Source organism: Panthera uncia, assembly GCF_023721935.1.
Source record: "Panthera uncia isolate 11264 chromosome C1 unlocalized genomic scaffold, Puncia_PCG_1.0 HiC_scaffold_3, whole genome shotgun sequence".
Classification (NCBI taxonomy): Eukaryota; Metazoa; Chordata; class Mammalia; order Carnivora; family Felidae; genus Panthera; species Panthera uncia.
In genome coordinates, this window is record NW_026057584.1 from 1,440,119 (window position 1) to 1,453,369 (window position 13,251).

General features: G+C 66.5%; 1 protein-coding gene across 1 annotated transcript in view; it reads right to left on the bottom strand.

The window, feature by feature from the left end:
- Positions 1-3,900: 3,900 nt before the first annotated feature.
- RNPEPL1 (arginyl aminopeptidase like 1) overlaps positions 3,901-13,251 on the bottom strand; it is a 12,325-nt gene continuing 2,974 nt past the window's right edge. Inside the window, exons 2-12 of the mRNA XM_049614455.1 lie at positions 13,091-13,246; positions 9,602-9,742; positions 9,121-9,272; positions 8,509-8,625; positions 8,095-8,330; positions 7,703-7,816; positions 6,847-6,959; positions 6,460-6,568; positions 5,249-5,479; positions 5,032-5,174; positions 3,901-4,571 (exon numbers count right to left, since the gene is read on the bottom strand). Coding sequence (XP_049470412.1) covers positions 4,284-4,571; positions 5,032-5,174; positions 5,249-5,479; positions 6,460-6,568; positions 6,847-6,959; positions 7,703-7,816; positions 8,095-8,330; positions 8,509-8,625; positions 9,121-9,272; positions 9,602-9,742; positions 13,091-13,246 — 1,800 coding nt within the window. The 3' untranslated portion in view covers positions 3,901-4,283. The remainder of the gene's footprint in view (positions 4,572-5,031; positions 5,175-5,248; positions 5,480-6,459; positions 6,569-6,846; positions 6,960-7,702; positions 7,817-8,094; positions 8,331-8,508; positions 8,626-9,120; positions 9,273-9,601; positions 9,743-13,090; positions 13,247-13,251) is intronic.

Sequence of the window (13,251 nt, forward strand, 5' to 3'; positions counted from 1 at the left end):
TGCTCCATCGCTCCTACAACACTCCTTTCGCTGGGAGCGAGTCACCCAGTGCAGCCCATACACCAGGGAAGGAGCGTCAGAGAATCTGCGGACGGGAGTTAAGCCCCCCGAGGGGTGAGATGAGAGTGGGGCGTGTGCGGGAAACGGATGAGCAGTTGGGGAGCCCGGGCCCTGGCGTGGTCCAGAGGCACTTTAAGGGATCGTGCCCTGTGCAGTGGGCTCAGGAGGAGGTCCTCGACGCTAGGGTGGGAGAGTGAGCCCGGAGGCCCAGGGTTTGAACCAGCGATGGAGAAGGAGATTTAGTTTCTTTGAAGGTCCTTGGTGACTAGTCACATGAGTCAGAAAGAGGGAGGGTGCCCCGGGCCCTGTGGAATTGGAGGGACTAGCTTCATGCCCTGCCGGTTTAGGAAGCTCCTGGAACTCCCAGCAAAAGAACAGTCTTTGTTCAGGGACAGGCCTTGACGCGGACTTGGGCCAGGCACGTTCTCAGTTACACTGGCGGGTCTGAATGGCAGGGCAGTTTCTGGCCCACAGAACAGTGTGGGCCCTGTTTCCCACCCCCAGCAGCCAGAGAGGGGCCTAAGGTCCTGATCCTGTGGGCAAGTCTTTCTCTCCGGGAGTCTCCAAATGAGGGAGGGCGTAGGGGCGAGGTCCCCCAGCCTGCAGGGACCGCCTCCACCGTGCTTGTCCCAGAGCCAACTGCCCTCAGAACACTGAGGGATGGCAGGGGCCCGGGCCACCATCCCAGCAGGTCCAGGGGCCCAGAGCCTGGACCACTCTGCAGTCACCTGGGCAAGGATTCTCCTGGCTGCTCTTGGCCACAAACCCTGTGGTACAGAGGGCCCGGGGTGGTTGTGGGGATTAGGTGAGGAAACGCAAAGTGCATGGCTGGTTCCGGGTTAAGGGGGGTGGTCAGTGAGGGTCACGGTCCTGGGCTATGGGGGTGGTCAGCGGGGGCCATAGATACGGGCTGCTTCTTTGGGCACGTCCAGGGTGGAGTGGGCGTCGGCCCCTAGAAGCCCAAGTCTCTCCTGTTCCCCGGCTGGAAGGTTCCAGCAGAAGGAACCTTCCCAGGCCAGGCTGGAACAGGGCCGCTCTGCCTTGCCCGGCTCGCGGTCAGTTCTCCAAGAGGAGTGGGTTCCGCCTCTAAGGGCTCGAAGGGTCCCACTCCTTTGAAACACTCTGTGTTGAGCTTGCGGGGTCCTCGCACATCCCAAAGGGAGGAGGCGACAGCCCAGGGGTGCGTTGCTATAGTGGGGACACCGCCAGCACCCCAGACCAGGCCGACCTTGCCCACTGCGCTCTCTGCGACGGAGGAATGGATTCTTTTCAGGTGATGTTTTAGATAACATTTCTAAAATAATAATACAAGCTCCTAATAGGACCCCCCCCCCCCCCCAACCTATTGTTCCCAAGTGGCCCTAGGGGTCATGTGCACGATGAAGATCATTTCCACAGTTGATGCTGGTTCTCCGAGGGGAGCCCACCTCTGGCCCTGGCCGTTCTGTGCATCCCGGGTCCTCACCCTCCTACCTGCCTGGCTGCTCCCTTGTCTGTCCCGAAAATGCAGCTGTTGCCCAGCGTTCTGCCCCCAGCCCTGTGTGGTCACTACTGCCACTTGTCACCCCCCCTTCCGTGCACGTGGTGGCAGTGGCCAGTGTGAGCCCCTCCCCAGCTCTCCCGTATCTCTGGCAAGGTGCCTGGAGTGCTCCAGATGTCCTCTCCTTCGTCAGCATGGGCGGGTCCCTGAGGAGTGATGGTGACGGGAAGGCCACCCAACTGCCAGCCTGTAGCTGAATGAGAAACACGCCTTGTTGAAAACGTTGGTATTTCAGAGGTGTTTGTTGCTGGAGTGTGACTTAGCTTGTGGCCTAGAAACCAGCCCCTAGAAGAGGGTGCCATTCTATCAGAACACAGGACACGTGTGCCATGGGCGTGGGGCCGGCGGGGCCGCTCTAGAAGTGGAAGCGTTGGCAGGTGGGGTTCCGTGGTGGCTGGCACAACACGGTCAGCACCCGGCCGGGGTGACTCACAAGGCAGGTGGTGTGTGATGTGCTCGAGAGCCTGGTGGGAGAGCGGCAGCATGTGTTGGTCACAGGCAGCGTTGGGCAAGAGACTACAAGGGGGAGATGGGCCAAGAAAGTGTTGCCCGGGCTGCGAGCTGGGAGGGTCCCCGGGCTGCAAGCTGGGAGGGAAAGGAATGTTGAAACGCCAGGAACGCAGGGCCTCACGGGGCCGGGAGTGCTCCGGCTCGCCCCAGAGGGTCGCTCAGAGCCAGGACTGTGACAAGGACTGTGACAAGGACATTATCAAGGAGATGGGCGTCATCCTGCTAGCTGTGACAGCTGGGAGTTGCTTCTGAGCTTTGCAAAGTCAGGAGAGAGCGGGCAGGTGGAGCGGCAGGCAGGGAGCAAAGTGCACCCAGCAGCATTCGGGAAGGCACCGTGGCCGTGGAGCTGCGGGCAAGTCCGCGGCAAGACCGGCATCATGAGAGCGTCGAACTGCCAATGAGACCAAGAGCCCGGGACTGAAAAGGGTGTGACTAGAGACTTGAAATTAACCTCCCCTCTTGCAGGGAAGAGGCCGAGAGAGCGGCTCAGCCCCAACAGGGCTTCTCGTTGGCACCTGGTTTGGGAAGAGAACGGATCCTCCTGAGGGGCCACAGAGAGCCCAGGACGAGGCCTCTTGCAGGGCACCAGGATTGCTGTGGGGCGGGGGCTGCCGGACGCCTCCTGTGTTCTCCCTTCCTCAAGGACGTTGCCGCAGTGGCCCTGTCCGTCCCCTGCAGGGTGGGTGACCAGCCTTCCGGTTCCCAGGTTTCTGGGCTGAGTGGAACCCCACTCAGCCCCGATGCACAAACCCACGCTCATGGAGACCACCCGAGATGCTGGGTGTGTGGGGACCGGGCTGTCCCCCGGGACAGAGGGGTCTAGAGAGCAGAAAAGTCCACGGGATACTGGTGACCTGGCGGCTGGGCAAGACGCTGCAGTCCTGTCAAGTCCCAGCCCCCTGTGCAGAGTGCGGCTCTGTGCCCGGGGCTGGCCTGTGGCCAAGGTGACGTGTCCTTTCTGGGCCTGGCGTAAGGCTCTGCAGGAGACTGAGCCCGTGGGCGATCGTAAGCAGAACCCGGCTCAGCCCTTGGCCTCAGCGGGTGCATCACATCCCCCCCCCCTTCCACCGCTCAGCCAGTCGCCCTCCGTGGCGGACACCCAAGTGGAGTCCCCGACCTCCTTCTTCTCTGAGCCCCACTCGCACCTGGAGCGTGTGCTACGGTGGTGCCGGTGGCTGTTGGCCCTTGGCCATCCAAGATCAAACTTGCCCCCACCATGCACCCCTGCCTTTACTCCAGCTAGGGATGGGGGCCACCCCTGAGAAAGGCCCAGGGGGAGGGTGGGGACAAGTGGCCTCCTCCGCTTTGGTGTTCGAGGGCCTGGGCGGGGCTGGCGGGGGTGGCCTGCTGCTGGTCCTCAGAACCCCAGGCTGCAGGGCAGGATCTGGGGCCTCTGAGGGCAGAGCCAGGAGTGGCTGGAGTGCAAAGGAAGCCCCTTCCGCCCCATCAGCAGCCCCCTGCCCGAGCACAGGCCAGGGTGGCCAGGTGCACGCGGAAGACGAGCTGGGACGAACAGGCCGGGGGGGCTGTTTGCAGAGTGGAGGTTTAATGGGACGATCACGGTGACCCGGCTGCAGGGCCCCCAGGCCTCTCCCGCACGGTGGGAAAGAGCACCAGCACCAGTACCACCTGCCCTCTTCCCTGTGGGGTGTTACAGCCGCGAGACAGACTGTCCTGGGGCCCGGGACCCCGTGTTCCCTGAGGGGCTAAGGCTTTCTGGGGACCCCTTCCCAGGGAGGTCCACCCTCTCCTCAGTGTCCCCTGGCCTTGCACTAAGGGCATGTCTGTGTCCTTGTCCTCTGCCAGGGGCCGGCTGAGGCTGCCGACCCCAGCAGCGGGTTGCGGGACTCCGGGGGCAGGAGGCCCGCCGTGAGGACGGCGCGGCCCGGACTTCCCGGCGGACGTAAGGCACAGTGTGGCAGTCGCCGTGGGACTGCGGGGCTGTCACCCCGGGGGCAGTGCCCGGCGGTCAGTGTTGAGACAGGCATGGCGTGTGCTGGCCTCTCCGGGCCTGCAGTGCAAGAGAGCTGGGGGACCAGGTCCACGGGCCTCGCCGGCCGTGAGGAGGTCCCCGGCAGAGCCCGCAGGAGGGAGCTCACGGCCAGAGACGAGGCACAGTCACGGCGGGCCCGGGGCTACAGAAGGCACAATCGTGGTGTCTGGGAGGTCAGGGCTAGGCAGACACGTTGACGTCCCTGAGAGAAATGGCGGCGCCGGGGGCCTCGTCCCCGAGCAGCAGGGCCGGTGCTTCTGGGTCCACCTCCGAGTCTGCTCCGGCACCGCCTTGTTCCGCGCTGGGCTCGGCACCAGGGCCCAGGCCCTGGGACAGGATCTGCTGGATGGTCCTGCGCAGGTTGGGGTGAAGCCGGCCCTGGGTCTGGTAGAACACCTCCAGGGCGAAGGACTTGAGGGCGCCGGTGCAGAGGTCCTCGTACAGCGGGATGGTGTACATGCGGGACATCTGGGGAGGTCGGCACACTGTGGCCCCGGCGCTTCCCTGGCCCAGCCTGCCGGCCCAGCCACCCCGGCCTGCGGTCACACTGCCGGAGGCTTCTCAGCCCCCACCGCTGCGGGCCTTCCGCAGAGGCCTCGTCTCCAGGGAGCTTGGGTTCAGGGGCAGTGAAGGGGGACAGGTGTGCGGGGCGGGGAGGCTGGAGCCCGGGACCCTCGGATACCCCCGGGGCCACAGTCCGGGGGCTGGACTGCCCACAGGCGCAGGACCCGGTATGCCTAGACCTCCACACTCTACTCCCGGCTTTGACCTCTGGGGGACACGGCCTCCCCTCCCATCTGGTGTGTGTCCCCAGTGTCAACCCAGACGCCGCATGTCTCCCACCTCCTCCCGGACACCGTCCATCCTCCCGGATGCCCGGCCTGCTGGGTGCAGCCGTGGGGGCGGGGCCCGGTGCGGGAGGCCATACCTGGCTCTCGAGGAACCGCCGGACCCGGTGGAGGTCGGGGTAGTAGTCGTTGCGGACGACGATCTGCAGCCAGCGGATACGGATCTCGGCGTTCATGGAGTCCAGCAGGGACGAGTAGCACTTGGACAGGCGCGTCACCACCTCTGCCGGGCCACACGCAGGTCAGGGCCGGGCAGGCACACTCCGCCCCAGCCACCCTGGCGGCCGCAGGACCTACCCTGGGGCAGCGGGGACCCGTCCAGGAGCCGGTCCAGGAAGAGCGCTGTCTGGAAGGTCCTCCACTTGGAGATGTCGATGGCACTGGCAGAGGCGGCCGCCTGGTCCAGAGGCTCCGCGGTCCACAGCTGGAAGAGGGCCTCCACGGGCCGGGTGAGGCTGGAGCCCTGGGACAGGTCCGGCTCGGCCAGTGGGGGGCCTGTGGCGTTGAGCCAGCGCTCGAACTCCAGCCCTGCCGGAGAGATGCCGTCCTGGGGTCCCCGCCCGAAGCCAGCTTGCCCCGGCGACCCCGGACTCTCAGAGCGTCCCCGGGTGTGACTGTCCCAGGGCCTGGGAGCCCCAGGGCAGGGGCAGTTAGGGGAGGCCAGGGTCCGCTCTGGCGCCTGCCACCTGGAGCTGCAGGAAGGGCTTCTGGAAGCAGCGCAGGGAGGCCTGAAGACTGAAGCTGGTGGCTGAGGGCCCCTACCCCTCCATGCTTCTCATGGGTACAAAGCAGCGAGGCACTTTAAACCCAACCTCAGGGCCCGGGGCGGGGGTGGGGGGTGCACCGAAGGGCCTCAGGGAGGGGCGGGGGAGCAGAGGGTGGGGCGGCGACCTGCTTTAAAGCCTGGGGCAGCTGGGGGGGGGGGCACGTGCTGCTGTTCCCCACCCCCAAAGGCCCTTGGTGCTTTTATTAATCCTTCCGAAACCAAGCCACGCTGCCCACGCCTCCCAGCCACGCTTCATTGCTCTCTAGCAAATCTTGGCTCTCCCTAGACGTCCGACACCTCCAGTCTCTCCTTTGGCCCCAAGCCCTCGGAGCCCCAGAGACACCTCTGTGGGTAATGCACAGGTGGGCCAGCTGGCCTCAGGCAGCTCTGAGGCAAACCTCCCTCTGCCCAGCCGATCATGCCCCAGGCCTTTTGCACACAGTGCCTACTTTTCAGCCTGCTTGACCTAAGGGCTACCTCCTCAGGGAAGCCTCCTGGGCCCCACGAGGCTGGGAAACACACTGTCCTCTCTGCACCCACGGTGTCCCAACCTGAGGACCGTGCCATCCAGCCAGGGTTGGCTGACGGGGGGTGGACGAACCCAAGGGGGGGGCCTTTCTCCAGGCAGGAGCGGCATCTTGTGCAGCAGAGCCTCCCCGCCCCCGCCCCCGCTCACACCTGCTGTGCCCCTGGTGGGCTGAAGGCTAGCCGGACGCGGACATGTGGCCGGCGGTGGCCTCACCTGCCCGGCAGTCCACACTTTGCTCCTTCAGCTCTGGGAAGAAGCTCAGGAAGGAGTCCAGCAGGTCCTGGGCTACCACGCTGGTGAACTTGTACTTCTCCACGTAGGCCTGCGCAAGTGGGGCAGGGCTCAGGAAGGCTGCGGGCTGGGCGCACCAGCCTCCACCAACGCAGGGGTGGGCGCAGAGGCACCCGTGTGGCCACGTGGACCCTGCCGAGTGGCCGAGACCGGGAGGGGCCAGAGGGAGGAGGCGATGCCCCGCACCGCTGCCGTCAGGCCCCCCCTTGACTCCACGCCGCCCTCCAGGACAGAAAGCAGCCCCGGGAGCTGGGGAGGGGCTCAGGGTGGGTGGAGGGCAGGGCCTGTCCCTGGGAGAGGGCTGCTCACTCGGAGAAAGTCGTCAAAGCGCTGGGGGTCTCCACACAGCTGGGACAGGTAGTACACGAAGCAGTAGCCCTTCTCGTACGTAAACAGGTTCATCAGGTGGCTGGGATTCACTCCTGCAAGGGGAACAGCCCTGGCTCTGGGCGGTGTCCCGGCCCTCCTACGTCTGGTGGGAAAGGGGGCCGGGGTGGTCGGGCGCTGCGGAGCAGGAAGGGCTCACAGCTCCTGTCCCTCACGTCCCCAGAGCCCTGGGCGCACACCGATGGGGCCTGCCCTGCCCGCGGGGCCTTGGAGGAAACCGAGGGCCCGCACATCATGGTGGCCAGCGCTCAGAGCCCGTGAGAGGCGGCGGCAGGCTGAGGGAGCCTAGGGGAGGCCTTCCTAGGGCTGGGGGCACCCAGCCTGGCCTTTGCAGGGATCCAGCCAGAGACGCCACAGCCAGAGGAAGCAAGGGGTGGTGAGGCCCTTCGGGGCGATGTCTGCAGGGCCCAGGGCAGAGCCTGGCGGGAGTACCTGGTGAGAGCGGGTACCTGGCGGGAGTGGGTACCCGGCAGGAGTGGGTACCTGGCGGGAGTGGGTACCTGGAGGGAGCGGGTACTTGGTGGGAGTGGGTACTTGGTGGGAGTACCTGGAAGGAGCGGGTACCTGCCCGAAGTGGGTACTTGGCGGGAGCAGGTACCTGGTGGGAGTACCTGGTGGGATAGGTACCTGGCGGGAGCGGGTACTTGGTGGGAGCGGGTCCCTGGCAGGAGCGGGGCCTGGCGGGAATGGGTACCTGGCGGGAGCGGGTACATGGCAGGAGCGGGTACCTGGTGGGAGTGGGTACCTGGCGGGAGCAGGGCCTGGCAGCAGTGGGTACCTGGCTCCAGCTTGACCTGCAGCTTGCTGACCGGGCTGTCCTCTCCGAGGAGCTTCATCTGCCTGTGCAGGGCATCCAGGCGGAAGGCCGTCTCCAGACAGGTGAAGGCAGCCCCTGGACGGGGACAGGAGGCAGTGGAGGTGGGAGGGGGCAGGGCCAGCCTGAGCACCCGGGCAGGTTCGAGGCCGCTCCCCGCCCTGAGCCTCGTGGGGCTAACCCAAGACCAGCCCGCCGGACATGCACGCGGCAGGGGACCGCGCACCCCAGGGGCCGGGCTGGGCTCTCAGCCCTTGCACAGTACCCAGGACGGCCCTGACCCCGGCCTGCATGAGGCCGCCGTGTGGGGCTCCTACCGTCCCCCCACCCTTCCCGCAGCCAGCCGGCGGCAGTACCGTAGGTCTCAGTGGTGATGCGGCGCTGGGCGTAGGTGGCCAGGCCCTCACTCAACCACATCTCCTCCCACGTGGCGTTGGTGACGGCGTTGCCGAACCAGCTGTGGGCCACCTCGTGGATGACGTCGATGACCAGGAACTCGTCACTCTCCAGGATGGAGGAGATGATGAAGGTGAGGCAGGGGTTCTCCATGGCCACGATGGGGAAGGAGGGCGGCAGGAAGACAATGTCGTACCTGCCCCGGGCGGGAGGGTGGGCGAGCGATCGTGAGAGGGCCGGGGGGCCTTCCTCCCCCGGACATCAGACGGGGGACCCTCCCCGTAGGCCCTCATTTACCCCTTGGGAAGGCAGGACTTGCCCTCTGACCCGCCCGCCGTGTAGCCCACCGGGCTCCCGGGCGCCCCGGGACATACCTGCCCCACATGTACGGCCCATACAGCCGCTCGGCTGCGCTCAGCCACTGCTCCACTGCGCCCGACAGCTTGCTGGTAGCCGTGGGCAGGAGGCACGGCTCAGCCCACACGCGGCTCCTAATACAGGGCGGAGAGGGGGTGGGCAGAGGCCGAGCGGCCCCCACCCCACTCGCCCGCAGGCCTTCCCTCTCCTTCTGGGCTCAAATACCACCCACGCCTCCGAGAGCAGTCAGCCTGCTGCCCGCCACCCCACCTCACGGGAGGGCCGCCACGCAGGCCCTTCCCGCGGCAGTGGCCGAGCCACACGCCAAGGGGGTGGCTCGGTTCCCCTTGTTGCTGGGTCGAGATAACCCACCCAGGCTCGAGGGTGTGTCGGGCTCTGGTGTGGCCCCAGCAGGAGGACTCTAAGGAGGGGGAGAGCCCCGGCTTCTGGCCCAGGCCGGGGGAGGGTGGGGTAGGAGGAGCCTGGCAGTACGAAGCCGTGGGAACCACGGTGTGGGGGTCCTCGGCAGGGCAGCCACGGACACGGGCCTCGTGTCCAGCCCACGGTGGGATTTCCCCCCAGCCTGGGCCCCAGGCAGCAGCAGCTGCTGCAGGAAGCGGTGGCCCTACCTAGGCCCGATGTCTGCCGGCTGGAGGTCCCCGGCCACCAGGGCCACGAGGTAGGCGGGCACAGGGTGCTCCATGTGAAAGCGGTAGACGCCCTCCTCCTCCACGTACGTGCTCTGCGTGGCACTCATCAGCACCTGCACCCCCGACGGGGCCTGTGTGCGAGGGGGCCCCACCCGTCAGGGCACCCCATGTCCTTGATGGGGAACCCCGCATCCCCCCGCAGGGCGCCCCACGTCCGTGATGGGAAATCCCACGCCCCCTGTCAGGGTAACCCATGTCTTCAATGGCGGGTCCACAAGGTGGGTCAGGGAATCCCGTGTCCGGGGTGGGAGCCCCGCCCCCCTGACGGGCACCTCTCCTCCCAGAGAGCCTCCACGCTACGCTGGGCACCCCGGTCAGGCTGCCCCCCCCACCGCCGCCCTGCGCTGGGGCTCCCTCTCGGAGGGTGGCGAGGAGGTGGGCCAGGCTGGTGGACGCTGACCTTGACGACGGCCGAGTAGGTGCACTTGACGGCGGGCGTGTCGAAGCAGGGGAAGAAGGAGCGGTTGCACACCGAGTGGCCCTGGGTGAAGACGAAGGGCTTGGCGTTGCCATAGGTCAGCTCGGGGTCCAGCCACCAGATCTGCAGGCGGGCAGCGGGCAGGGCATCAGCGCCACCCTCCCCGTCACAGTGGGCCGCGGCCCCTCTCCCCGGCGAGGCGCGAGGGTCCCTGTCCCGCGGAAAGCATCACGTGGACAGGTGGCCGGGACACCTCTGCCAACCACGCCTTATTTCCGGGAAGCTGGGCAGGTTTCCTGGGGAGAGCAGGGCCTCGGGGAAGTGGCCCTTGACCGGTGGTCCCACTCAGGCTTCTCGGCCCTGGGCCTCTGGGGACGGCGGCCAGAGAGGAAGACAGTGAGGGCCTGGGGGGTGGGGGGAGATGGTCCCATTGGGCTCCTCCAGAGCCAACAGCCACTCCTGGTCACTGTCGCTTGCCTGCGCCTCCGGCAGGCAGGGCAGCTGACCCAGAGTGCGGCCTCTACCACGTCACCAGAGCCAGTAGGAGGCCGTGCGTCTAGGAGCCAGCCCAGGGAATTGAGCCTCCTGGCCCCTGCTCCTCCTCCCAGCTTCCAGAGGGAAACTGACGCCCAGTCTGAAGCACGCCCAGATTCTCACAAGCCAGCAGCGGGCAAAGGGAGCCAAGAAGGTGCAAATGGGGGGAAACCAGAGCTTCCCGACGAGCCACACACTGGGAGGGAACTCCTGAGCCCAGGGCCACCCCTGGGAATGCGGTTATCCTCGCCGGGAGGGACCCCATGGGGGGATGGGCTCCGGGCCAGGAGAGGACGGGCGGGACAGGAGTGGCCCCAGGAGGGCCGCTGGTGCACGTGCGCGGCCCCTGAATCTGTTCTTCGCACGCTCCCCTCTGTCAGCACACGATCCCTGAAGCAAACTGGGTTGTTCCTCGTCCGCTTCAGCGCCCAAGCGCACAAGGGTCCTCCCAGGGCGGTTATGAAAGGACCCCAACCCCCCACAGCCTCTGCAAGTGATGGCTTGGTGGAATCCACAGCTGCGGGCCACCGCGGCTGCTGGCCGGCCATTGACGGTGTTTCATGCTGAAATCACAGAAGCGGTGGACACCAGATCCAGGGGGGCCTCCCTTCCCCGCAGACCACAGACCCCAGACCCAAGTGGATCCCTAGACCCGGCAGGGCTGCCTACCCGGCCCCGGCCAGACGCTGGCCAGTGTTCACAGGTGTCTTTAAAACTTCCCTCTGGCCGCTCTGTCTCTGTCCCCTCACTATGGGAAGCCTGTGGTGGCATCTTCTTTTTCTGCCGACCCTCGACGTGCACAAGGCCTGTTTGTGGAGCCTGTTCAACGCTGCAGACTCCCAGGCCCCACCCCAGAGCTTTCTGGGGCCAGGACCCAGGCATCTGCATTAAGGAGACTCTGCAGTGGATGGTGTGACCGGTGGTCCTTGGCCCACGCTGGGGATGGGCTCCCAAGGTCCCCCAGACCCCCTTCAACCTTACTTTCCCCTCTCACACCTACTCCACCACCACAGCCTCCCCTTCCACTGACTCCTGCCTCTTCTGTGGTCCTCCTCAGGCTCCGCCCAGCTCAGCCCCCCACCCCCACCCCCATTTCCCACTCCTCATGTCCACTTGTGGGCCCAGCCAGAGAGGGCGCACCCCGCACTGGTCTCCCCTTAGCCTAGCAGAGACCAATGGGGTCCACAGTCCTCCCTGGGAGTGGGGGGCTGCGGCAGACCCCCAGGCAGGCGGGACCCTGCCCCGGAGGTGAGCCACCAGGTCCAAGGGGCAGAGGGACAGTTGCAGATGGGCTGGTCACGCCTCTAGACATCAAAGTGCAGGAAGAAAGCTGTCCTTGACAGGGTAGTTGGGATTCAGGAATGGGACACAAGAGACATCCCAGAGTCTGCAGCACCCTAAACTGACTCTGGAGGTGGGGGGACCCACGGGCAGGGCCTCCCAGGAAGCGACAGCCTCACCTGGCACAGGGATGGGTTTAGGGATTTAGGCCTGAGTCCTAGAACAAGCCAGGAAGAGAAGGGGACTCTGTGCACGGTCCCCGAGCCCTGTGGCCTTCACGCAGGACAGTGGGTGCCTGAGGTCAGACGCCAAACCCTGTGTGCTCTGCAAGTGATCCAGCTCACGTGCCAGGCCCCTGTCACCCCACCCACAGCTGCGCAGTCTGTGTGGGGACCATGGCGCCCCTCCCTGCTCCAAGCACCCGTAGAAAGCCCAGGGAAACGGCCACTCTTGCTGGCAGCCTGCTGAGGGTCCGGGCCCCACCATTCTGCTACTCATGGCCTTGAGTGGACCAGACACGAGGGTTCCAAGCTCACAGAACAAGTTCAGGGAGAAGCACACCTTCGTTCTCACTGCATGCTGGGAGCGTGTCTGCCACCTGTCAGAGCCCCAGCCTAGCTGAGCAGGCAGCGGGGGGCCAGCACACTGGTGGGGGCTCAGGGGAGGAGGTGGGGGCGGGGCCTGCTCAGGGCTCCCAGGAATCAGGCAGGAAGCCCGCAGGTGTGTGTCTGGTCCGGGCTCTTCCCATCCTGACGTCACCTTGGTGGCTCCTGGCCTGATGCCGCTACGCCACCTGTCCCTTTGCAAGCTGCGGGCAGTGACAGACGGAACCTCTCAGGGCCTCCCAGAGCCGCGTGCGTGTGGTGTACATGGGGGAGCGGGGTGTCACGCGTGTGTTGTCCACACGGGGACCCAGGGAACCAACCGCGTGCCGCGGGAACGAAAGACCTGCTCCTTCCTGGAAGCCTCACCACGGGGCAGGGGTGCCGCAGACACAGCGCCCCACCTGCGCCACCCAGGCTTCTCGGCAGAGCCTTCAGGCCGGTGGGCGTCCCGGGCCCAGAGCCCGGCACAGCCTCCCTAAGTGCCTGTGGGGCCACCCGGCTGCAGCATCCGCCAATCCTCGCGCAGGGGGGCCCAGGGCACCAGAGCCAACCCGGCCCTCTCTGTCTCCGCTCTGGCAGGCCTGTCCCTCATGCCACCTCCAGAGAACACATCAGGTGCCCCCAAGTCCTCTGAAGACACAGGTCCCACGGAGGCCCTTCCACGTCCGACACCACCCACTGGCCTGCCCCGGTGCCAAGCTCCGGCAGATGTATGGCTTGGCTTGTACCCACCAGAGGCGGCCCTCGTCCCCAAGCAGGGACCATCTCTGCACAGCTGAAGGGAGAGGCCTCCCTTGGTGGCATGCAGTCCCCTGCCCCCGCCGGGGCGGCACCAGGACTCTCGCTCAGCCCAAGTCTCCTAAGACTCGGAATCACTGAGGGCACCTGAACGGGGCCCCAGGGCCAGGGGGAGCAGTGCTAGGCCAGAGGCCACGGACCCCTGCAGGTGCCCCAGGCGCAGAGCCCGGGTTAACGCCCTCTAACCTGGCAGCGCGGGGAGAGGCCGCCCAGAGACGGCCCTGAGACCAGCCCACAGCCCCGGCGGACTCACGGCGGGGGCGTCGGTCGAGGTGTAGCGCAGGATGACCTGGAAGGGCTGGTGCGCCTGCAGCTCGGGCGGCAGCGTGACGGTGAGCGAGGAGCCGTAGTCGGTGAACGGGTCCACCCTGAAGGCCAGCGGGCAGCAGTCGGGCTCGGCGCCGGGCGCCTCGG